This window comes from Chaetodon trifascialis, chromosome 16 (genome assembly GCF_039877785.1).
Source record: "Chaetodon trifascialis isolate fChaTrf1 chromosome 16, fChaTrf1.hap1, whole genome shotgun sequence".
NCBI lineage: Eukaryota > Metazoa > Chordata > Actinopteri > Chaetodontiformes > Chaetodontidae > Chaetodon > Chaetodon trifascialis.
The window spans coordinates 6,547,155-6,571,466 of NC_092071.1; the positions used below are offsets into that span (position 1 = coordinate 6,547,155).

Here is a 24,312-nt window from a genome sequence, read left to right on the forward strand (position 1 = left end):
GATGTCTCTGCGTCCCGGCCCTCTCGGGGGCTCTGCTCCCCTCCTCTCCTCTGACATCACAAACAGTATCATCACCCAACCGTCCAAAACAACCCATCCATCACGAGCCTTCCCCGGGCCACATCACAGACATATCTCTGATGGTGCTGTTTTACAAAAAGGGTTCAGCCATTTTACCCTGATAGCTTGGCGTCGGCATCAAACGTGCGGTCTGCATCTGCTTGCCTGGAATTAAAAGGGCTTTTGTCCAAACCTCCTTGGCACACGCAGGGAATTTAAATTTAGATGTTGAACAGGAGCAGCAGTAGGTACCTGAATAGCTGGAACGACAACAAAGAGTAAGACCCAGTGATAAATTACAGCCGTTTGATTGGTGGTGATTAATGAATCATGGATCCCGGTGTGTCCTTAATGGCATGCTGGAGCTCACGGAGGCTCCGACCTGCCACAGTGCAGCTGAGAATTGTGTTACTTTGGATTAAGCTCCTGTATTGTGTTGCCTGTCGTCTGTCCATGGCCTCTTCATGCAATGCTGCCCAACCTGTCATCGCTCCCATATCTGTGAGCCGCTCTGTCATCACTGGAGATTGGGTGCTCCACCTGTCCAAAATGTCTTTTCCAATGATTCAGTTTTGTTTTTGTTTGTGCAAAGTTACCATTTTATTGCTTAATGTGAGTCATTCACACTCATAAATAAAGGGCATCACAGCTATAGATGAGCATAAACTGGGGGAGAAAACAAAAGCAGAGGGAAAGAAAAAGAAAGAACTTCATTAACTTATTCCCACTTTCTTTACGTCTTCACTGCAACAAGATTTCAGATCAAAACCTCACAAAGAGACGCACAAAATAAAGGGCGTCCGGTCACATGATGAGGCTGGATGAGCTGCTGGGGTGTGCCAGGTTGGATGCCTGCCCGGTCTGCTGACTGGGGAAACCAGGGACACAACAATCAGATGAGCTCGCTCCCAAATTGATTGATGAAATGTTAATGTGGAAAGCAACGATCCACAGGATGCTTATCATGGTCTAAAACGGGCTGCGGGGTCACTGTTTAAGAGACTTGACACTTGATGGACTGGTGGCTCATCGTGAGTCAGACAGCCGAGGAATGAAATGTGGAAAACTGCATCACGAGCCTGATTTTTTTTTTTTAGGAAAACACAGTTGAGAGATTGGAGATAAGAACGATCTGAAATTCAAGTCTGATCCAGAGGGAGACGCCGGTTCTGTGTTTTATTTAAGTGATGTGGCTTTCTGCGTCTTGTCTGTGCAAAGCTGAGAATCATCGCCCGTTTTCACCGTGAACCTGCAAACAGAGATTTTCAATTACGAAGAGAGTACGTGGCTCACTGTTGCAGAAGACGCTCAGTCAGGAAAACAGAAAAACCACAAGCATCTGGTTCTGCCTGGCACGATTTATTTGTTTTTAAATAGAGAACTTATGGAGAAATGTGTCATTACAGCACACACACACACACACACACACACACACACACACACACACACACACACACACACACACAGTACAGGACTCTGTGACTGCTGTCAGGAAGAAAATAGATTTGATTGCTTTCAAAATAAAGCTGAACCAAAGAGTGGAAGATGGACCCTGATTCCTAAAAAGTTGGGACGGTGTGTAAAACATAAAGAATCTGATGAAAACAGTACAAAGACGATATATCAGATGACTGCATTCTGTTTTTATTTACATTTCACACAAAATCCCAACTTTTCAGTATTACAGCAGCAAATTGAATGGTGCAATAGCTAGAAGCATCAGTAAAAAAGAACAAAACAAGATTCACATTATTGAAGAGGGACCAAGCGTGCGCACATTCAGGCAACAATATTCAGGTGTGAGATGAGAAGATTAATGTAGGCAAAAAGGAGAAAGGTCTGCACACTGTTAGGCTCCAATTAAATATTTTATTTATCTCTTAGAGACATGAAACCAGCGATCTGTAAGAACTGTAATTCATATTATTGCACATAGGGAATATTGATATTGCACACTTTGATATGCACTCATATTGCACATTCACACATGAATTAGTCAGTTTCGGTGTGTGTGGTCTGCGGGGAGAAGTGTTGATTGTACAGTCTGACAGCAGCAGGAAGGACCTGCAGTATGTCTCCTTCACACACTGTGGGTGAAGCAGCCTGCATGGGGTGGGACATGTTCTCCATCAGGGATGATATCTTCGCCGTCATCCTCATTTCTCCCACCACCTCCAGCAGGTTGAGGAGGACAGAGCTGGCCCTGCACTTATCTGCAAAAGCTGTCGACTGTATCTGCGGCTGTGTGCCAGCAGTGGAAGAGTTAAGCAAAGCGACCTTCCCTCCTGTTTAATTTGAGCATATATTGCCCGCTGCTTCTGCCATTTGTCACCCTCTGTCATCTTCCCTTGTGTTTTATCGTGCTTACAAAGGAGCCTAACAGGTTTGATTCAAGATAAAATGATTATTAATTAAGGTGATTAATGAAGGGGCTGCTTGTACGTGTCTCAGTGTGTCAGTGAGCGGCCCTGTAAGGCAGATTCAGCCTTTGATCGCTGCTTTTGTTTGATGTGCAGCATCTTTTTGTGGAGACTGAGGTTTGCATTTTCAATGGGGGACCAAACGGACCAGGAAATATACTGTAGCTGGGTTTATGTCAAGTTTTCACACTCATACTCACGCACACACAGTATGCATTCAGTACAGAGGAGAGAGTGGAGCATACACTCCTTTCCTGAACTGTGTGCTGTTATTCATTTTAAATGACCTCTGTCAAGCCCTGCTTAAAGCATTCCTGAACTCTCTGGCACAGATCCTTCCCACTGAGTTATGGTGGCCTTTTGCTAAAGCAAAGAATCAGGTTATACTGTAATTTTACTACAGAGAAGGGCCCGTCGAGCGGAAATCCTACAGATCTAGAAAAGAGGCAACACATCAGTAAATGTGCAAAATAATGGAACTTAGTCAAAGGTTTAAATTATTACTCTACAAATAGCCCCAATGTCAAACCCCTGTACGTTTTTTATAGTTCAGCGTTACAGTTTGAGCATTTGGATCAGATTATAGATCTGCGTTTGTCTTGTTATTTTGTAGGTTAAGAGGATAGCTATTAATGATCATGAATAGGAACTGACTATCCTCATATGGAGGCTTGTGCAGCCGCACATTTAGACCGCAGCTTGCTGAGGTAAGGAACAAAACCTTTTCCTCAAAGAACGTACTGTACCTGTGATAATCCCACAAAATCTGAGACAACAGGAAATGATTGTGTCAGAAAGTTGGATTTGATTTGAAAATATAGAAATTGATGAGTCACAACCTGAGGCTTCTGATGCTGGAAAAATAAAGACAAAAAAGTCTTTTAAAATGGCTCACAAATATACACAGCCATTATAAAAGAGACTGAATAATGTCCTAAAGTGGCTGGGCACTGTCGCTTTTAGCAAATCTTTAACAAACAGGACTAAATTGTGGAAATATGGGGACTATTTTTAGCAGCAGATTAATACAAATTTTTCGGCAGAACTTTCAATGGCCATGTTCATCGCAATGAAGAAAAAGGTCACCCAGTCTAACAAGGTGGCTCATTTATGTGCTTTTAATCATTTTGGGACAACAGCGGAGGTCTTCGGCGCTGAGGAATGAACTGTATCAGCCTTTGCATGAATGGACAACGGTTTAATCAAGACCTCTGTTGATTCACCTCCAGGCTGAGGAATAAATATCATGAGGCTTTATAGGACTACAGTCTGAATGGGAACAACGCTTAAACACACTGTGCACATCAAATATATCGTATGAGAAATGATGAACCATGTTAAGTGGTTATTGAAGAGCTTATAGTCGTGATTAAATGAGATGAACCTTATAGAGGCGCATGGTTCAGTTAGAGTGATTAGCTGCTGTCTTTGACTTTGTTTACCTCATTTTGGCTGCATGTGAAACACTGACATCATTGCCTCACCATAAAATTCACAACATGCTGCCGGTGAGCGATGATGTATTCTCTCTGGGATGTGTCGGTAACTTCGCTATTAAACGGTCAGCCAATGAAACTGCAGAGGAAGCAGCGCTCTCAACCAATGGCAGAATTTCCGTCATCAGTCTCTGGTTGCTATTTGTGTCAGACGGCGCACTGCTGCTTCGTCAAGCTGGACACAATCAACCAGAGGGAGACCGGAAGCTGGGTGACAAAAGGGAGGGAAACTTAGCAATAAAAACTCCTGCTCTATTTTGGCTGCTTTAAAAGGCTGCTTCAGGAAGACTTTCATAAAATTTATTAGATTTTCTATTCTAGGGTAATATCATGACAAATGCTGCTATGCGTCTGTTTTGATGCTTATTTTCTCACTGTTACACTGAGCTTTCCTGCCAGTGTTTCTCTCATTCACATTGGTGTCAGTCATGTGTTGTGCAGTTAATACATGCCGTTCTGAGTTTTCTGAGTGTCCCTCTTTGGAAAACTCGGACAGCTCTCCTCACCCTGTCTCAGAATGTAGACCCAAAACGACCAGACAATGAAGAAATCAGAAAAGCAGATGCAGCTGCAGAGACAAGCGTGTCACTACAAGTACAGGGTGAGAAATCTGCCTTTACTGAAACCAGGAGACAGTGTTATAGTGAAAATGGACAATGGAGCCAGTTGAGGATCCAGTTGTACATCTAGATCCTACCTGGTGGACATGACTCAGTACAGATGAAGATGATGCCATGACACTCACAGTTTTCTCCATTAACCTTGACAGACCAGGATGAAAGCTTGCAATGCATGTGTGTGTGTGTGTGTGTGTGTGTGTGTGTGTGTGTGTGTGTGTGTGTGTGTGTGTGTTTGAATGGAAGAAAATTATCTCATATATTTGAAAAACAAAAAATATTGGGCGTTGTCTCACTCAAAACAGGTGTAAAGGGGCAATGCTTTTATTTAGAAAGTAATATCCGGAAATACGGGGTTTTACTGCAGTGAGCTCAACACAAACAAACCAGCAGGGTGGATCACCAACTGACGTCTCTCCCTCCCTCCCTTCAGCTTCAATTCAGTCGAATCCTAGCGACCTGAAAGCCGGAGGTGGTTACACGCGTCTTTTAGTAAGAGAGCAATTAGCAGCTTCTGTGTCCGCTCCGTGAGCTCTGGAAGACACGAGAACATCTGGGGGAGTCGCCTCCTAACGGAAAGCAGCCACCGCGTCGGTAAACGAACCGCAGCCGCCCCGAAAACACACAGAAATGGACGAAAAGACGTTCACGAAAGAAATCGATCAGTGGATCGAGCAGCTCAACGAATGTAAGCAGCTGTCAGAGGGACAGGTGAAAACACTGTGCGAAAAGGTGAGATATTTCTAACCCCCCCTCCTCAGTCCCAACTTACTGTCAGCGTCTTCTCCCTCCTTACCGACGCCTTCCAGACATTCTTAAAATGGCGTCTATAGTGTAGATTTCATTGCGCTGTGCGTATTTTGGACAATCATAATGAGCGTTTGGTCGTTTTCTTTTGCGTCATTTCGGCCGTTACGTGTCAGAAATGTCTAGAAATAAATTACGAACACATGTTGTCGGGTAGTCCAGTTTCACATGCCAGGTAGGGTCAGTCGTACTGTGGAGTCAACCACATTCCGCATTTACTGCCCCTCATTGAGACTGTCACTGTGACCTGTAGCATCTCTTTTAGCCTCAGCTAGCTGCGCCACTGAAATTTCACTCAAGTTTTACTGTGTGCGACTTTCATTACTGTACGTTGCGTCTCATGTTGTCTGTCTGTAAGCAGAAAACGAAGCGGCAGGTCGGTGTTGGTGTCAAACAAGCATTAATATGTGAAGGGATATTTCAAAAAGCCTCTCCATCCTGAAGGGCTGTTTGTTATTGTGAAGAAAAAGGTTGGTAAATGTTAAATACATGGCGGGACTGAGCTCAAGTGTCATCCTGTTTGCATCTGTACTACATGATTACTCTGCATTTGTCCAGAAAGCTGCTGTAAACCTCGGCCCCTGTCCTTCATCTAGCTTCTTATTGACTTCTGTAGTCAATAAGTGGTGAGTCTGACTTCTTTAGTAGCCCATAAACTATCAATTTTCAACCTTTAACGTGACTCCATGGCATAATTTGTGGAAACTTTTGAACCTTATTAATCCTCTGCTCTTGTTTCTGGTTTACTTATTCATGTTTTAGGACCGTTTGTGGACCTTGTTATTATGCTGAGACTGGAAATGGCTGATTTGATGGCCAGGCTTTTGCTCTGGTCCCGCAGAGGTGTCTCATCTTGGCAGGCTTTGACCTCTCAGTCCCTTTTGCCAGTGGTTGCTTGTTGCTGAAACTTCTTGTTCAGCCAGTCAGCTGATTCTGCAGACTCCTCTGGTCTGAGCTGAAGCTTAACCCCAATCTTCCCTCAATATCCCTTCTGCTCAGACCACCTGCTGATTTCCAGCCCTAAATGTTTTGGCTAAATGGGAGAAAAATCCTTGCTAGACTCTTAAACTGAATATCATAAACGTGCCATCTATTGAAGACTTTTCCAGAAAATCCATCCAAAGTTCACCGTATTATTGCTGCCTTACGTCTGCTCTGTTCAGGCACCAGTTGCTGGAGAAATCACTGCCTGATTGTTGGATGTCAGCGTGAGAAGTCCTGACTGACAGCAGAGCCTGATGTCAGTGGCTAAGTTCATCCTGGTTTTCATTCGATTTTAAAATTGCTGTTAAGATTAACCCTGATTACGGAGGCTAAATTTGGACAGATGTTTTGGCAGTCTGTCTTTTCGTTCCTTAGGGCAGCTCTGTCCCTCTCAGCTTGTAAAGGGACTGAAAAAACCAGGTCCACTACCATGTTTGGAGTGCTATGCGCTGAAGGTTAATGGCATGCTATTTTAAAGTGGTTCGTTAATCCCCACATTTACCCCCCCCTTGCATATCTGATATGGTCAGTTCCAGTAGTTTCAAGCACATTATTCAACCCAGTTTCTTTCTGTGGGTCAAGATCCCAAACTGGACTCTCCACAAGAATCCACAAGATCTCCTATTCAATGTAGGAAGCTTGGGAAATGTCACTTTTTATTTGACTTATTTTGACTTGACAAGCTCCTTTTCAGCTGATATGCTTTGACATGTTGCTGCATCTGTTGGTCTTGCAACGCTGGATAGTCTGATTGATTTGTAGCCCCTGTGAACAGTCGTGTTATGAATCCTCAAGAAGTGACACAATCAACTCTAAACATGTAGAGCTGCACAAATAATTTAGTTTTTTCCTGTTTTCCTTTCCTTCCTGCTGCTGGTCAAGAGGAAAGAGGAAAGCTGCGGTTTCCTCACCCTGAGGCTGTATCATTGCCACAGCTCCTACGAGCTCGTATCTGCTCCAAACTACTGTCGACGTGCATCTATCCATCCATCCATCCATCCATCCCCCTGTGACTTTTGTTAATATATTCAGCAGAACGCACCTACACAGCATCCCCCCTCATTTAAAAATAGAGGATGTGATTGATTTTGAGTTGCATCACTAGCATAACCAAAGCCATTGTTGCTGAGGGGATCAGAGTGTGTGACTCAGGATTACACTGTTCATTGTGACTCAGAGAGAGGCCGTCTCTGTTTTTGGGATGTATGGGGGTGTGAAGGAATCAGATGTGCTGCGTAATCTGTCCTTAGCCTTTTCATTTCTGCTTTCCAGCTAACTGAAAGGCTCAACATATCGGAGTTTCTGTCTGGTGTCTAGTGTGCAGAGACGAGGGAATACTTGTAAGCTTTATTTGGTTCATCGTGATCAATGTCAGTTTTCAGCATTGCAGCATCTCCTCCCTCTCAGGGCTCTAGATGAGTTTTGCCGGTGTTGTTTGTTCCTCAAGTAGTGACGTCACATGTTTGATCATTAGCGTTTAATCTAGTTGCTGTGTTCAAATAAAGTGACTGCAAACAGTGCTTTGTTCACTGGAAACTGGTTTTATGTTGCTGTCAATTATGCCGAGTAATTTTAATCAAATGCGTGACACGTACTTCAGACAGGGCCGTGTCCTCTTGGTGACCTTTTGTTTTGTTTCCCTCTGCAGAAATAAACCTTTTGAGGTTACATAACCACTCAGACATTTTTGTCTGTATCTGTCTCTGTAAGTGTCTGTAATTTTGTTTATATCTTTGCTCATTTGATTTCCTTATGAGGTGCTGTGCACTAACCATTTTGGCTGGATCCAGTTCATTTGTCTTGTCGGAGTTCGGTGCTAGAAAGATGTTATATAAGGCGGTAAATGGTGCAGAGCACAGCAACAGTACAGAAGTGTAAAAAGAAAATTTGTTATGGAAAGATGGGGGAAATTATAAGATCTGAGTGAGTCTTCAAATATTAATGTCTTATGACATCATTAGAAGTGTGTCAGTGTGATGTAATGAATTTGTCATTTGGTGACATGTTGCCAAAGTTCCTGGAGCTGAAGTCCCCCGTATGACCTTTGTTCATGTTCAAACCAGTTTGATGCATCTCGCCAAGGCAGAAAATAATGCTTTGTTTGCCAACAGAGGGCACGGTTTGACTCAGGAAAATTAGTCAGTGAGACGGGACGTTCCCAATGATGATTGGTGTTCCAGCGTCTAAGCAGAAATCCTGAAAACATTACGAATGGATATCAAAAACACAAATGAAGATATGCAACAATGCAGTGATCCCCGTGAACACCCTCCAACCAGAATGACTGACGCTGACAAAAGGTTGTTAAATGCATCTCAGCAAAATTCACAAACTGTGATAGTAGAAAAGCTGACAAACACTGCTGCTGCCGATTCTCACACTGATTATAGTGGTGTTGACAAGAAGATGTTTAACTTTTAACGACCATAATTGCCCTGAATGAGGTCATCGTTTGTGGTTGTAGCTTTGCCGAGTGGTCAAGCTTAATTCCCCCCGAGTTGTCTTCAGAAGAACCTCTGGCCCCGTTAAACTCACTTTAATGGGATTATATTGCGTCAGTCGGGAAAATGCTGACTTCACTTCTCAGCACTCGGCTAAGCAGTTTGTTGACTGTGTGACGTCTGATGTCTCGGACGTCGCTGTAATCTGGGCCGAGGTTCCCTCCCTGCAGCTTGTCTGTGGCATTTCTGATACAGGTGTGGTCTGCACTTTGGGTGGAGCGCTTACGTAACCTCTGCCCTTATCCTTTTTGTTTGCAGCTGGACTGGCATCCACTAGGCAAGCTGTGACTCACCGCCTCATGCGTAAACCAGTCTCATACATTTTGATGGGGTCGCTAAATCCAAGCTTAAATTTGTAGGAAATGTATTTGATTTTTATAAGTGAGGCAAAATTGCTGTTTGCAGTGGAATTGTTACGGATGAAAAACTCGTAGCTGGAACCACGATAGCAACCAGCTATAAAGGCAGATATTATGAGTTTTATTTACAGCTGCAGGGTTTTGACTGAAGGTTAAAAGTCTCTCGAGTGGGAAGGGAAATAAGAGGATGAAGGCTGAATAGAAACGAAATCAGTGGTTCAGTGCAGCATACAGAAAGAAAATAGAACTCGCCTGTGTGGTCAGGGTTAGCGCTGGCCTCACACGAAGTGCACATTAACCAAGTTATAATCAGTTGAGCCAGTTTAGTACACAGAGGCGATATCTGATGCGTCACTGAACCTGTTACTCATACAGGTCAGTGTGTTTTACTGAGCTGTAGACCTCTTAACTGTATCATGAACTTGTAAAGCAACTTGTAGAGAGTCCTAGTGTGTTATGGATGGAAAGACTCGCATTAAAAGGTATTGCCTGATTGTTCTTTAAACTTAAAGCTCAAAATCATATCTATTTGCAAGGTAATGCTAATTTCTGTTCTACCCAAATTATACCATCTTGAATTCATGTTCTAATTAAATGTTTTAATAAAGGAGAACAGTGAAAAGTGGATCACAGACAGTCCGACCCAGCCCACTTAAAATGCATGTTTGTTTATTTTGTCTGCACATCTTTGTTTATGTCCAAGTAACGCAGATGAAAATATGTTTTGCCACTTTAATACAGGCATGTAGAATATTCCCTCTGGTTCAGCCTGGTCAGTCTGTCATCGGCAGCCCAGTCATTGAAAGGCCTCCTGCCACATGGTTGCACGGGCACGTGGAGGGTGTGTGCGTGTGTGTAATTTAGGTCAGCATTGTGCAGCGCTGCAGTCCGTCCTGGTCACTCTGGGTCAGTCTCTTTCTGTCCCATTTGTTGGGATGACAGGCCAGCTTCAGCACTCTGCCCATGTCAGTTGTCACTTTCTCTGTTTTTGTTGTTTAAAGGCAAACTATGAAAAAACAGGGGGCTGCTCAAAATGTGCTACAGGCCAATCACCGGGCATTTTGTGGGGAGCAGTCGTGTGTCTGCCCAAACCAAACCGGGCGTGGCTTTCAAAGAGTCCATCATGTGATAACAGCTTTCCACGTCGCCCAGCCCCTGCCCTCAAGCCTATCACAGATGTACAGCAATCACATCTCAGCAATCACTTGAAAATGGTTGGCGTATGTCCCCCATTGTCCACCTGTCTGTGGTTTTGCGGATGCCTCGCTCTTCCTGCTGCGTATCTCCCATGTGGCTCAGACATGTCCGGTGGTCATTCAGCTCAGAGCACTTCTCTCTCAGCCTGAGGATTTGTTTTCTTCAAAGCTCCTTAAAAGAGCTCATCCAGCTGACTGACCCCTTAGTCAGACCTGCCAAACTAGACTGACTCCAGGAATAGGCCTTGTTGTGGGTCTCCAGATTTAGTGTTGGTACTGTTTAAAGCTTTACCACTATTTTTAGTTTGATTTTAAAGGGGCAGGTACTGGTAAAGGCTGCATAATCAATCGACACCTGCTTTGTGAAAATGAGTCATATTTGTGAGTTAATTGTGCCAAATGAATGTCTTTTCTCCTGCATTAGCTGACATATTGCTTCATCTTGTTTGCACTGAACGGACAGACAACACAGAGTGTTTTCCTCTAAAAACTCTCATACTGAGTCATATGCTACTGCAGCAAGTTTTAGTCTACGCCTTGATGCATTCTGGGTAGAATGAACCGTGTCCTAAAAAAACATTTTTGACAGTTCCACTTTTAGATGCAGTGGCTGACTGTTGTGCTGCCATTGCCCTCCTAGCTATAACTGAGTCCTCTTAAAACAACGATCTGAAGAAACTATGTGCTTCGTCCAGAAACACCAGTTTCCCCCCTCTGTTCTCGGCATTTGGAGCATCACTTGAATAGATTTAGAGTTGTTGCTGTGCAGCCAGAGCGGCCTTGCAAAGTGCTGCAAGGCATGCCCACAGGAAATGACACACACACACAGACACACAGGGTAGGGGCTTATTTCCTTGGAGAGATTATGGCGGTGATGTTGGGGGTTGTTTTTGCAATCACTGTGTAGCATCTTAATGCTCACCCCACTGGAGGCTGAGAGAGGTTGGCAGGAAATTGTCCATTCCTGAAATAAAGATGGAGAACAAAGAATAACATAGAAAATTACAGTGTGTAGAGCATGTGATTACAGAGCAGGATCACATGGATTCTCCTGCATTTCAACAAGCAAAACAGTCGAGCGGCACAAAATATATATACACTGTGGAAAATTTGCTTTTGAGATGTTTTGATCCCCTATGGGTTTTTATTGACCCACAGTTAAATGTGTGTCTCTCTTTCTCCAGGCGAAGGAGATCCTGACCAAGGAGTCAAATGTTCAGGAGGTGAGATGTCCGGTGACGGTGTGTGGAGACGTGCACGGCCAGTTCCACGACCTCATGGAGCTGTTCAAGATCGGAGGGAAGTCTCCAGACACAAACTATTTGTTCATGGGAGACTACGTAGACAGAGGGTACTACTCCGTAGAAACCGTCACTTTACTAGTAGCACTTAAGGTGAGTAGTCATTTAAAATGTCCTTGGAAATTTGAATTGTTTCGAAACGGACATTTTACATTCAGCTCTCTTCTCTGCTTGTTTCAGGTACGTTACCCGGAGCGCATCACAATCCTCAGAGGCAACCACGAGAGCAGACAGATCACACAAGTCTATGGCTTCTATGACGAGTGCCTAAGGAAATATGGTAACGCCAACGTTTGGAAGTACTTCACAGACCTGTTCGATTATCTCCCCCTCACTGCCTTGGTAGACTCTCAGGTGAGAATACATGTAGGCTGGTTTCACGCATATGATAAAAAACAGCCTGAGCAACCACTGGATAGGACTTAATGCTGTGACAGAGTTTAATGTTGCATCGCAGAGAGGTCAGACTTGGTCACAGAGAAATACCACTAATGCTGAAATTTCTTCTTGCCCAGATTTTCTGCCTTCATGGAGGTCTGTCACCGTCAATAGATACTTTGGATCACATCAGAGCACTGGACCGCTTACAGGAAGTGCCACATGAGGTAAAGATAAAACTTAAATGTGTGTGTAATTTTCAAAAGCAAAGTTAAAAGCTGCTTCGTGGCCAGGAAAAGGAAAGTTAAGTGCAGTTAAACAAGAATTGAACAGGAATCGACAGGATGTTTGTAAAAGCAACTTGATCCTAATCAGTACCTCAGATGCAAAAAAGAAGCACTGTGATGATTTCCCTTTTCTGCATAATTCAGTATGTTTACAGTTAAACACAATGACGGTTGTTTAGGTCATCAGTAGCAGTTTTGGAGTTTTTTAAATTTTTTTTTTGCTAATTTGCTCCTCTTCCTCCGCAGGGTCCCATGTGTGACCTGCTGTGGTCGGACCCTGACGATCGCGGTGGCTGGGGCATCTCCCCTCGAGGAGCTGGTTACACTTTCGGCCAGGACATTTCAGAGACTTTCAACCACGTCAACCGCCTCACACTGGTGTCCCGTGCCCACCAGCTGGTCATGGAGGTACGTGTCTGTCTGCGGTGTGTGTGCAGAACTGTTGCATATCTGCTGCTCAGGATGATGTAGTCTGGATTTACGTCAAGTTTAACCAGGCAAATATGAATTTTAGTGTAGTTCAAGGCTGCAGCTAGAGGTTTCCCAGCAATAGTAAAGAATTACCCACTTCAGTGATGTTTATTTATAGAAGAAATGTTTAAGAAAGACTTATCTTCACAAAAATGTCTCCCCAGTCCCGCTGCTACAGAAAACAATAGAAAACAGTTATATATTACCAGCTAGCGCTCTCACTCTGAGTTCAAAAAGAGTATAGATTTGCATTTTAGTAGCTGTCTCTCCTGAATTATACATCTCCGGTGAATAATGCAAATGCTTCCCTCAGGGTTATAACTGGTGCCATGAGAGGAATGTGGTGACAATATTTAGTGCTCCCAACTACTGCTACCGCTGTGGCAACCAGGCAGCTATCATGGAACTAGACGACACCCTCAAATACTCATTGTAAGTATGAAAAACAGCATGGAATTCAGTGGATCCCTAAAAGATGAGGTTGTCTAGTACCTGTAATGCTGCTAGGCTGAGGATTGTACAAAAACAATATACAAAAGGCAACATGTGACCTTAAAATGATGGTCGACCAACAGATCTTTGCTTTTCTCCTTGTTTCTTCTTGTAACCAGCTTGCAGTTCGATCCCGCGCCTCGCAGAGGGGAGCCTCACGTCACCCGCCGCACCCCAGATTACTTCCTGTAAAGTCTGACCTTTGGCCCTCGTCCAGTCAGGTCCAGCATTGCCATGATGTATGACCTTCAATCGATAACAACATGAATGAGGAAGAGGAGGGTGAGAGACCGGGGTGGCTACACAGCAGTGCACATTGTATATCCACACAAAGACCTATTTAAGCATTTAGCGAAAACCATGTCTGTGTGTCTGTGAATGGACCAAAAGGTGCGTGCCATAATCATTACAAAATTCATTGCTGAGGACTTGTACTGAAAATCTCCCCCACTATGTAACGCAACAGTGATGTTTGAACTCCTCATCCTGCACCTGTGTAGCTAGACCGATGGCACCGAGGTCCAAGACGGAAATTTGCTACTTCGAATGCGGCTGTTTGAACCCCACATGCCATGGCTTCTATTTCGGAGATCTGAACATGATCTGTTTGCACACTTTTGTAAATCTAAAGAAATGTAACATATATCAAAAGAAGGAAATTATTTCACACTACATGTTTTTTTTCTTTATTTTTTTTAAATTACAAATAAAGCCCCCATCAGGCAAATTTTACACAAGGTTTCTTTATCCTGTGTAGCTTTTAAGGAAAACTCTTCTTATGCAGTCACCCAGCTTGGTGTATATGATAAGACAGATGATGGAGTGTTCATCCACATCAACTCACTGACTCCCTCTGAACTACAGAGTCTGTATTAACCAAACCATTTGAATAATAAAGATGAAGGTGGCTCCTTGATGTGACTCTGGTCTTTTCTTTCTTTTCTCTTCATGATACTGCAAGTCTTCGCCCTGAATGACATAAGTGGTGCTATGGTTGAGCTTACAAGGTCCCTTTGATCTGTGGTTTAATTTTGAGATGAACCAACTGGAAGTCAGCCAGTTCACCAACAAGTCAGTAGGTCAGCCATCTGGGCCACAAATTGGCTGGCAGTTTTACAATTGAGGAATTAGTTCAGGGTGTGTTTTGGAGAAGTTTGCACACTGATTACCGTCTTCCTCTTGGAGAGGGTTACTGTTATATAACTAAACTGTCTCACAGCTAGTTAGCTTCTTAGGATATCTTGGCCAATATCTGAAAGATAATTTCATCCACAAATTTTAAGGAAGTGGACATACTTATTTATTATCTTCTCCTGTGTACTGTAAGTCTAGTTTATTAGCAGGATTCATTGGTCTTTGCCTTGGAACAGTTGCTTTTAAATGCTATTGTATATATTGATATTATGACTAAAACTCACATGGAAGACCCAAAAAGGTCACAGCACAGAGAAGTCACAAAGTCATGGGGTTGAAGATGTGTAATGTTTTGTGGGCACAAATGCAACTTACAGTAGAATTGATATAATAATAATAATACTGTTTGTTTTCCTGTTTGTTTGTCATGCACGCACACATTTATTCCAAATGAGCATGTTGTATTTCATTTTTCCCCACTACTGCTGAAGTACTATAACCTACACCACAAAAACCTACTTCATTATTTTTTAGGAAAAAATAGCAGTAGTGACGCACCAGTCAGAACGTGGTGAGGAAAAAGCGGCATTCATACACTCAAAACTGGGGAGGGAAAGCTTTCGAGGAGCACTTGAAAGCACCATGGAATCTGCTCGAAAGGCTCTGGAAAGAGGAAAGCGCCACTCCATGGTGGCTTTAAATACACTAAATCCACTTTTTCAATACAGTACAATTCAGTTACAGTATGACGACACACCATGCACATAGACCTAAAGGATGTTTTCTAGAAGTTTTAAAGTGAGTCCATACTGGCCAAGTCTAAATTGATTTAATGTATAGCAAAACCGCCCGATGCTTATGAATTGCAACGTACTGCAGACTTTACATAATGCATGCAGCTAGAAACAGTTAAAGTAAACCAGTGTGGTTGTACACAGTAAAATCTTCAGTATAAAAATATGAATAGATATGCTGTGATAAGAACATCCCGTACAAACATTTCAGTTTTTATTCAATAACCAACAATAAAAAACAATAAAATTCAATAAAACTCTTAATAAAGATTACGCAAATCTCAGAATAATTTAGTGTGTCAAATGCCGAGGTTAAAATTTTTTTTAAACTGCTTTAGGTTCACAGGAAAAGCAGCATTCGTGTGGCCGCCCCTTTTAAGTGAGGCATCTGACAAAGCGAGCGTCAGCCTCCGGGCGGCAGGCTCACTGGGCTGATTCAGAGACTTCCAGCCGATATTGGTTCCTACACGTCTGCCAGGCCGTGCTGTTGATTACAGAGGAATTTCACCTCTGGGTCTGAGTTCAAACATTTACGGTACGTAGCTTCGCAAACCAGAATGTGTCTTTTACATTTTGTTCACCTTTGGGAATTTATTTTATTTTATTTTTTGCATTTTGTTTACATCTTTGTTTGAATAGCCTTCGCTGAAAGGCCTCACTGACATCATAAGGTGCTAGCGTAACATGAAGCTAAGATGCTAGCATTGTGCATGGTAATGCTAGCTGCCTGGATAGCCTACATTTTAATAAACATTAGATTCTTGTTTTGGTTGTAAAATACATATTGCAGCGTTCTTTAACACGTGGACCAATTTTATGCATTAATGAGCACCCCATCAGTTAGTTTTCAAAGGAATCGAATAGTAAGCAAGCTACTTAGTTAGCATTATCGTCGTTTAGCCTGTGTTAACAGTTGGCAAGCTAAACGTTGGTTAGCTTGCTGCTAGCTTATTCTCGCTCATAACACCGCCCGTCTTGGTAACGTTAAGATATGTTTACGTTTGTACCAGGTGTACCATTACTGTTGTAGCTGCCTAACTATACAGTGTAACTTTTCTATTTATTGCGGGATAACAGGTAAGTTGTCAGCTTGCCATCACGTCAATATTAGCTTAGCTAGCTGAGGCGTTAGCAATGAGCTGGTGTCAGCTCTCAGTGTACGCATTTGGCTAATCACATTTTGCACAAACAGCTAGTTACGTTTTAATGTGTTTAACGATCTTATTGTTCTGTTCCACAGATAATGCCCACAATAAAATTACAGAGCTCCGATGGAGAAATCTTCGAGGTGGATGTTGAGATAGCCAAACAGTCGGTCACCATCAAGACCATGTTAGAAGGTATAACTTTTTAAATCATCACGAACTTTTGAGTCCATTGTTTCACTTGACGGTTGACTCTACGTGATATCCTATAGCCTATAATGTAGGCGTTATGGTTTTATTTGTTAGCTACATTAGACAGATGCATAACATTCATTGATTATTTGACAGATTTGGGAATGGATGATGAAGGCGATGATGACCCAGTTCCTCTCCCAAATGTGAACGCTGCCATCCTCAAGAAGGTACAGAGCACACACACCCACCCACACACCTCATGCACTCACCTATGATGATCAGTGTTCAGCAGGCTTGTTTGTTTAATGAAAGGGGCTGGTTTTGTTGGTTTGTGTTGTGACATGTTTTTTCTGCTTCAGCAAGCAAGCATAGGTTAGTGATGGGTGTTTATGGGTGTTTTTAATATATTTGGTGTTTTTGCGTTACACTAAGATGCAGCTTAAAGTCAAATCTACCACACAATGTAATTTGTATATATGCACTGGTCACTCAGTTTCCAGATTATTAGTTTATTAATCAGTTTTTGTTGAAGCCGTTTGAGAGAGATGTCGATTGATCTTAACCTCATTTGGGAGACTAGTTTGTGGTGCTGTTGAATTGTTTTGCAGATAGTGAAAGGTTTTTTCTTGTATTTCAGTGGACACACACCATCCAAAAAAACGTTCTAGTCCTCTTGGAAGTATTAAAGTTCCTTTGTTTAAGTGAGGTGGGCTGAAAAATGCTGTCAGATGTGTGTCCATGGTTTGTCTTCAGAGTCTCTGCCCATTTTTACGCACTGAAGCAACAGCTGTTTGTCCCCCCTCTCCCTTGTTAAATCGTTCTTGCCTGTAAACCAACTAATGACATCCGTGGGAGCAGAAGGCTGTGAGGACCTGTGGCTTTTGCCTCTTCGTCAAGTCCATGCTTGTGCTTCAGAGCTGCAGTTACTTCAAACAAGGAGATTTTAAGATTATTTTATTCACACCTCTTATTAATGATGATTTTCATGAACGCATTTCCGAGAAAGTTTTCAAAATAAGGAAGCAAAACAAGACACATGGTGCAGTGTTTAATGCTTGGGTTGTGCTCCGGTTGTGCTGATTGACGCCACAATATATTTGCCTGGTGATGACCACTGTAACTGGTTAAACTGGTGTGTGTGTTTGTGGTTCTCAGGTGATTCAGTGGTGCACTCATCACAAAGACGACCCCCCACCCCCTGAGGACGATGAGAACAAGGAGAAGAGGACAGATGACATTCCTGTATGGGACCAGGAGTTCCTCAAAGTGGACCAAGGCACCTTGTTTGAACTCATTCTGGTAAATACAGTCATTCATTGTATTACACTGATCCACGTTATTCAGGTTGACACTAACCTTAACCACAACCATTACAGCCCAAAGCCCATCCTCACCTAAACTTTAACTCAAAACAAAACTGTAATATTTAGCATTGCTATGGATCAGGCTTTTTCCCTGCATGGCAGGTGAGTCCTCACGGTGGTAATTTATGATGTTATACAATGTTATTTAATTAACAGACACACATGCGGATGCCCACTAGAACTAAGCAGTGGTTTGTGTGTGGTGGGTTGAGTTTGGCACTAAAGCCTAAACCCCATAAGTAGAATTTCTTTCCTATAAATCTGTTGTTCTGATGTTTTGTGCTGTTATGCAGACCATGAAGACGAATCAGCACAGCTACATGATGAATATAAGATACTGTATCACTGGTGCTTTTTTTTCCCTCAGTTCCAGTGTTAGCTTAATGGAAAATAGAGCTAATACTGACATAAAGAGACTGCTTTAATCAAAACCTTTCAAATGGAGAGAGACCAGATTATAGCAGCATTGAACTGACTCTCAGGAGTGCTGATTCAGACTTATGGTGTTCTATAACTTGATATCTGAGGAGATTTACTGCAATACACCTTCATATCAAGTTTCCATTGCAGATATTGTGTCACTTGAGTGCCTCTTTGTGTCACCTGTTTGTTTCATTCGCAAAGCTCGTTTCTCCTGTGATGTATTCCATCCGCTGCTGTGGCAGAGCGCTTTCCTTTGGTTAGCACAGATACAAAAGTAGCTTAGCAACAGCTGGAAGATTGGTGGTTTGGGCGACTGCTGTGGAAGAGGCAGGGGTTTAAAAAGAGTGTTTCAAGGTGAAAACCCACAGGGAGTTATCCCGCAGCAGGGTTTGTACGACGTCTTGAGAGTAATTTTAATTTTAACCATGATGTTTTCAAGGTCAAGAATAGGCTTGAATTTGAATAAACCCTCTGAGAAATGTTTGATTTTCAACATAATTTGGTGTTTCATCCTCAAACTCACTTAAACCAAAAATCTGGTCATATTTGAGAAGAAACAATCCTGTCATCATCTTAGTCTCTTTGTCTCAACTTTATTTTTTTCAGTTGCGTGCACTGTATAACAGCAATTAAGATGTGATGATAAAGGCTTCAAGAGCCTGGAAATTTTTGGCGTAGGTACAGCTTGAATTTTACTCTTCAAATCCATGTGTACCCTGTGGGACTTGAATTGATTTTGGGCAGCCAGTGACGGTAAACAAGCGCATGAACGGTAACTGAAGTGGCCTCTGCGAGTGATTGGGACATAGGTGTTGGACAAGCTGTGGGCTTCCAGGAAGTGAAACGCAAGTCAGGGTGCTTGTCAGTTATGATCAGCTGTTTGCTTTTGTTGACATGCACAAAGTGACACATGCACACACTCATTCCTGGTACTTTGTAACATGAGCGCTCATTTCTGCTGTTCACCTCATGATATTCAAACTGGAAAGATGAAATAATTGTCGTGATAAAGTTGTAAAATCCCGTCTTTTGATAATCTAAACTGCCGTGCTGCTTTGGTGTCTGATAAGCCTTCAACTTCTCAGATCTATTACTCAAAGTGGCCTTCCTGGATGTTGGGACCCATTTACACTTTATATTAATACCATCTACATATGGATAATGACATCTGATCCACAGGCCTTTGTGTATTGATCCAGTATTATTAACCTTTCCTATCTTGACTCAGACTATTGTGATTGAATCTCAGTGTGCCTTTAGTAGGTGGGCTGGTGGACAAGTACACATGACGTGTCCCAGGTCAAGGAAAGCGCTGCCACGGATGGCTTGATTCATTTTCAAAGAACTTTTTGTTAGGGAGGATTTGCTAGCTACTGCTGCTACTTGTTGCTTTTGCCTCAGCATTTAAACGCTGACAGTGAGAGGAAACAGTCATGAAAATCACCAGCAGCTTCATGTGTTGTCGTCCCTGACATGAATCCAAAGCAAACACGCCCTGGGCTGGCTGTTAATGTAGCTGTAGGTGTTGATGTTTTCCTTGAAATGCTAAGCTATCTGTCCGTCCTCGCTCCCCTTTTTTCTCACCGCCGCCCCCCTCTGCTCCTCTTCATGTCACTGTTGTGTTTTCCTCTGTTTAGGCCGCCAACTATTTGGACATCAAAGGCCTGTTAGATGTCACCTGCAAGACAGTGGCCAACATGATCAAAGGCAAAACCCCAGAGGAGATCAGGAAGACTTTCAACATCAAAAATGATTTCACAGAGGAGGAGGAAGCCCAGGTAGCTATTCCATCCGTCACCTGTCTGTCGTATGAAGTCATGTGAGAAATGAGTCGATCGCTTTGGAATGATCCTGAATATCATTTAGAAAATAGACCCTTTTATTCTGTATGAGGGATCACAGCTTCACCAGTTGACCCGCCATCCACGTATTTTTGGAAACTCAGCCCGTTCGTCTGTCCTCTCGTCCGCAGGTACGCAAAGAGAACCAGTGGTGCGAAGAGAAGTAAGGGGGAAGATCCTGCCAACACTACCACACTGAATAGGAATTGTCCCTGCTAACTGGTTGCACTGGCGTTGTTCATACTTGTCAATATTTACATTTAGTATATTTAGAGCCACATACCCACCTCCTTCCCCTGCCCTCAATTTCTGTATACCAATAGCATGAGCGGTTTAACTTGGCTGTGTGTTGTAATTTAAATTAAAAAAAAGCTCTTTTCTGTTTCAACTCGTGTATTCACATAAAAAAAACTTCTGGTTTCATGGCTTTGTACCCTTAAAGATTAGAAGACGGTCCTTTCATACTTCCCCTATTATTAATCGCAGTGGTTGTCTTTTTTACTGGACATGTTCGTTTTCTTTTAGGTTAATTGATTGAATGAAATGACTTTTATGACAATGGAAATGAAAGGGTGGATATTTTATTTTTGCTCTGTACATGCATATGTTCTGTGAATCCGTGTCGAGAGAGGTTGGGCTGTGCAAAGGAGACGTGAAGTTTGAGGTGGAAAGATGTTTTTTTTTGGCATAACGTCCTTTGGACTCGAAGTACTTGAGTGTTGTCACACAGCATTGGGTAACTCATTCCTAATTCATGTTGTATTGAATTGGAAAGTTTTCTCAGATAAGCTCTGATGCTGGCTTTTGGGATGATCAAACATAAACTGAAGGAGTAAATAAAGCGTTTAAAAAGGTTGAGGTTTGTCGTTTTTGTTCTCATTGTGCCAGTTGCAGAGGAGCTCGACCTTCTTTGGGACATTTAGTTTTATTAGTAATTCGCCTCAATAAAATCAACATTTTTATAATGTCAGTCTTAACTACAGTAGACATGGACAAGATATTCAAAACACTTTAATACATCAAACAAAAACAAGTAATACATCAGAGGCGTAAAAAATACAAAAGACATCTTCAAGGTTCTGCCGCTGCTGCTGCAGCGAAACACCCTCCAAAATGAAACAAGCTATTTCTAGCACAAGAGCGCGCTCTGCTGGAGGAGCACAGTGTTGCTGTACAAAAGCTCAGCCTACAGAAGCATAACAGCAAATTAAAGCCTTTTTAGTTCAAACCTATTTTTGTTACATTTAAGTTGGAACATGCACAGATTGAGAACACAAGATATCATCTGAACGCTGCCGCAGTAACACGTGACCAAGGAAAGGTTCTGCACGAGAGGACAAACACAAAATGTTGAAAGAAATAGTAGAAACTAAAAATCTTTTTTTTTTGTTATTTCACTTTTTTTTTTTTTTTACATAAAAACATATAAAAGTTTAATTATAATAGGGAATTCCAACATTTATAAAACTTTACAACACAATGCAATATAATAGTACCCATTTGGTCTCAGATTAGTTGATGGAGCTGCAAAATGTTCAGTCGAGGGAAAACAGCCAAGAGACATTAAAAAAAGAAAAACCTTGTCTTTCTGAGGGTTTCCCCACCAGCAAGTCATCTGACCTTAAAAAAAGACATGAGATTCATACAAATATGCCAAAAATTAGGAGACGGCAGACTGGAAATGTGATGATACAGCGAGAGACTGACATCCTGAAAGTGCCCATAAGAAATAGTTGATTTTTTTACCTGCTGAAAATGTGTTTTTTTTTTCCTTTTGTCAGTTCTAAAAATGTTTGGAAATGGAATGAAACTGAAGTCGAACTGTTAACAAAATGGCAGCTAAAAAAAGCCGATCTGTGGCTCTCCTTAGACCTGAGGTCCTGCTGGACTGCGCTCCCCTCGGGTTTGGTCTGAGTGATAAAGTGTTTCATGTAACAGCACTGATCTCTGAAAAAGAGTCTTCTGCAGCGAACCGTCTCACCTCGATGCCAGAACTCATCTCTGCCTCATTTTTTCGGTCTGTGTTCATGTGGAATATTTGACAAAGAGCTCGTTTGCAGTACATGATTGTGATTGTCATACAGGTCGACGGCCGTCCTCAAGGCAGAACTGAACCAGCTCCAGATTAATTCTGCCTCTGTTCAACTTGAACTCTTTGTGACGAGCTGGGAATCAGGTCAGGGGCTGGATCCTCTCAGGCTCAAACAGTGGATCCTTCAGTGGACCAAAGGCTTCTCTTTAAAGAGTCTGGCCTCACAGACTCTGCTGTCTGCCTCGTTAACTTCTACAATAAGCAATTCAAAATTCATGACCAGGAAGTCGTTCTCATACCATCACAAAATACTTAACTGGGACAAGTTTAGAATCACTAAACATATACTATGACAAGGTGAAGTCTAAGTCCAGGCTGGCGATGACTGAACCAGCATCTGCCAAATGTGCTGTGGTCATGTGACATTTCCAGGCTTTCAGGTTGAAGATCACCTGAGTGCTTTAGCAAAGAGCCGACAATTTTTGAAGACTGGAGAGGATCCGGCCTCTGACCTGAGACACAGCCACTCTGGGCCACATTAGTGCGGATGCTTGGAGAAATGAGGATGAGGAGGAAGATCTTCATGGCTCTGGGGGGGCTGAGGCGAGCGGGGGTCTGGGGTGTGAGCGGACCGGGGCGATCACTGAGTCTCTGTTAACACTTTGAGAGAAAGTCCTGCGGCCTTGGCGGCCGACAGCGCCGTCGCCGGGCTGTGCGTCTGCTTGCCGGACAGTTCCAGGTGCGCGTGGGCGTGTTTGGTCACGGGCTGACGGAGGTCGCCGCGCTTGCCCGCAGGCTGCTGCAGGGGCAAGCGTGCGTGTAAGCGTGTGTGTGACGGCGGAGACAAGGGGAGGCATGTTGATGGGGAGGAGGGCGGCGGGGAGCTGCCCGGGGAGGGGGGGCGCTGGTGCTGGTACAGGCGGTGGCGGGCGGGGGACGGGGGAGAGTCTATAGCACTTAAATCTGAAGAAGTTGGGCTGGGACAGCCTCCTCCTTGAAGGTAGCGAATGCACTTCTTTTTCCTCCTAGGGACAGTCAGAGAGAGTTATCTGTGAATAAAGTGTGGATGGTAAACGTCAGCAGGCTTCAGTGAAGATGCATCATTCACACGATGACAATGAACAGGGACACACATGATCACAATGAACGAGACGAGTATTAGTGCCAGAGAGACATGTCCTAAACTAGAGCCTCTTATTCTAGACAGAAGATAATCTAGTTTTTGAGAATATTGCGCTCTGTCGCTCTGGGTTTTATTCTTCCTCTTATTGTGCACATGATTCCTTGGTCGTAAAGCACTTTGAGCTGCAATTCTTTATGAAAGGTACAATACAAATTAAGTTTATTAGTATTAAAACTGGTGTAAAACATTTCTTTGAAGGAATATTTTGGCATTTTGGGCTGAATAGGTTTTTGGTTTTTTGTTGAGGATTAAACGAAAAAATTGAAACTATTCTCATGTCTGTGCGAGATCAGCGTTATGGAACTACAACCAGGAGACACTTAGCTTAGCTTAGCATAAAGACTGGAAGCAGAGGGAAACAGCTAGCCTCTCTCTGTCAAATGTTCCAAATCACACCTCTGCAGCTCACTGGTTTACATGTTGTATCTCGTTAGTTTGAAATGCGCACAAAAGCAAGTGAAGAAAAGCAGTTTTTGGCTTCAGGAGGAGTAACGTGCTGCAACGAGCTCGTGGCGAGTTCCTGGAGTTTTGTTGTGACCTCAAGGTTGCCAGGCAAAATGGATAAACATAAATGAACACGACATGACTCCCTCTGAAAGCACAGACTGTGGTTTTTACATCTGTCTGTGATCCAGCTGAGCAAGTGAGACGTACAGTGTGAATTACTGAGCTTAGCATGTGCATCTTTGGACTTCAGAGGGTCAGGCTGCCTGCTTCCCTCTGCCTCCAGTCTTCATGCTGGAGAAGAAGACATTTGGCTCATGCTAACACAGAATGATGATTAGTCTTTCATCTAAATTTTGGCGAGAAAGTGAATAACATTTCCCAAATT

At 42.9% G+C, this 24,312-nt stretch overlaps 3 protein-coding genes across 8 annotated transcripts in view; 2 read left to right on the forward strand and 1 right to left on the reverse strand.

Moving 5' to 3' along the window:
• Positions 1-5,030: 5,030 nt before the first annotated feature.
• Positions 5,031-14,285, forward strand: ppp2cab (protein phosphatase 2 catalytic subunit alpha b). The gene is made up of 7 exons (XM_070982963.1): positions 5,031-5,325; positions 11,625-11,834; positions 11,922-12,095; positions 12,257-12,346; positions 12,653-12,814; positions 13,191-13,309; positions 13,489-14,285. Exons 1-7 carry the CDS (start codon positions 5,224-5,226, stop codon positions 13,559-13,561), a joined length of 930 nt encoding a protein of 309 aa, XP_070839064.1. The 5' UTR covers positions 5,031-5,223; the 3' UTR covers positions 13,562-14,285.
• Positions 14,286-15,635: 1,350 nt separating this feature from the next.
• skp1 (S-phase kinase-associated protein 1) lies at positions 15,636-21,121 on the forward strand. Its single transcript, XM_070983576.1, has 6 exons — positions 15,636-15,832; positions 16,538-16,637; positions 16,791-16,864; positions 17,793-17,936; positions 20,062-20,202; positions 20,397-21,121. Exons 2-6 carry the CDS (start codon positions 16,541-16,543, stop codon positions 20,430-20,432), a joined length of 492 nt encoding a protein of 163 aa, XP_070839677.1. The 5' UTR covers positions 15,636-15,832; positions 16,538-16,540; the 3' UTR covers positions 20,433-21,121.
• Positions 21,122-21,258: 137 nt separating this feature from the next.
• The window catches only part of tcf7 (transcription factor 7), a 69,107-nt gene continuing 66,053 nt past the window's right edge, over positions 21,259-24,312 (reverse strand). For 3 of the 6 annotated variants that reach the window (XM_070982662.1, XM_070982659.1, XM_070982658.1), the window contains one exon: positions 23,135-23,322. In XM_070982662.1, coding sequence (XP_070838763.1) covers positions 23,255-23,322 — 68 coding nt within the window. In that variant the 3' untranslated portion in view covers positions 23,135-23,254. Of the gene's footprint in view, positions 23,347-24,312 lie in introns of all 6 variants that reach the window. The other 3 variants (XM_070982657.1, XM_070982661.1, XM_070982660.1) reach the window with 3 other exon arrangements.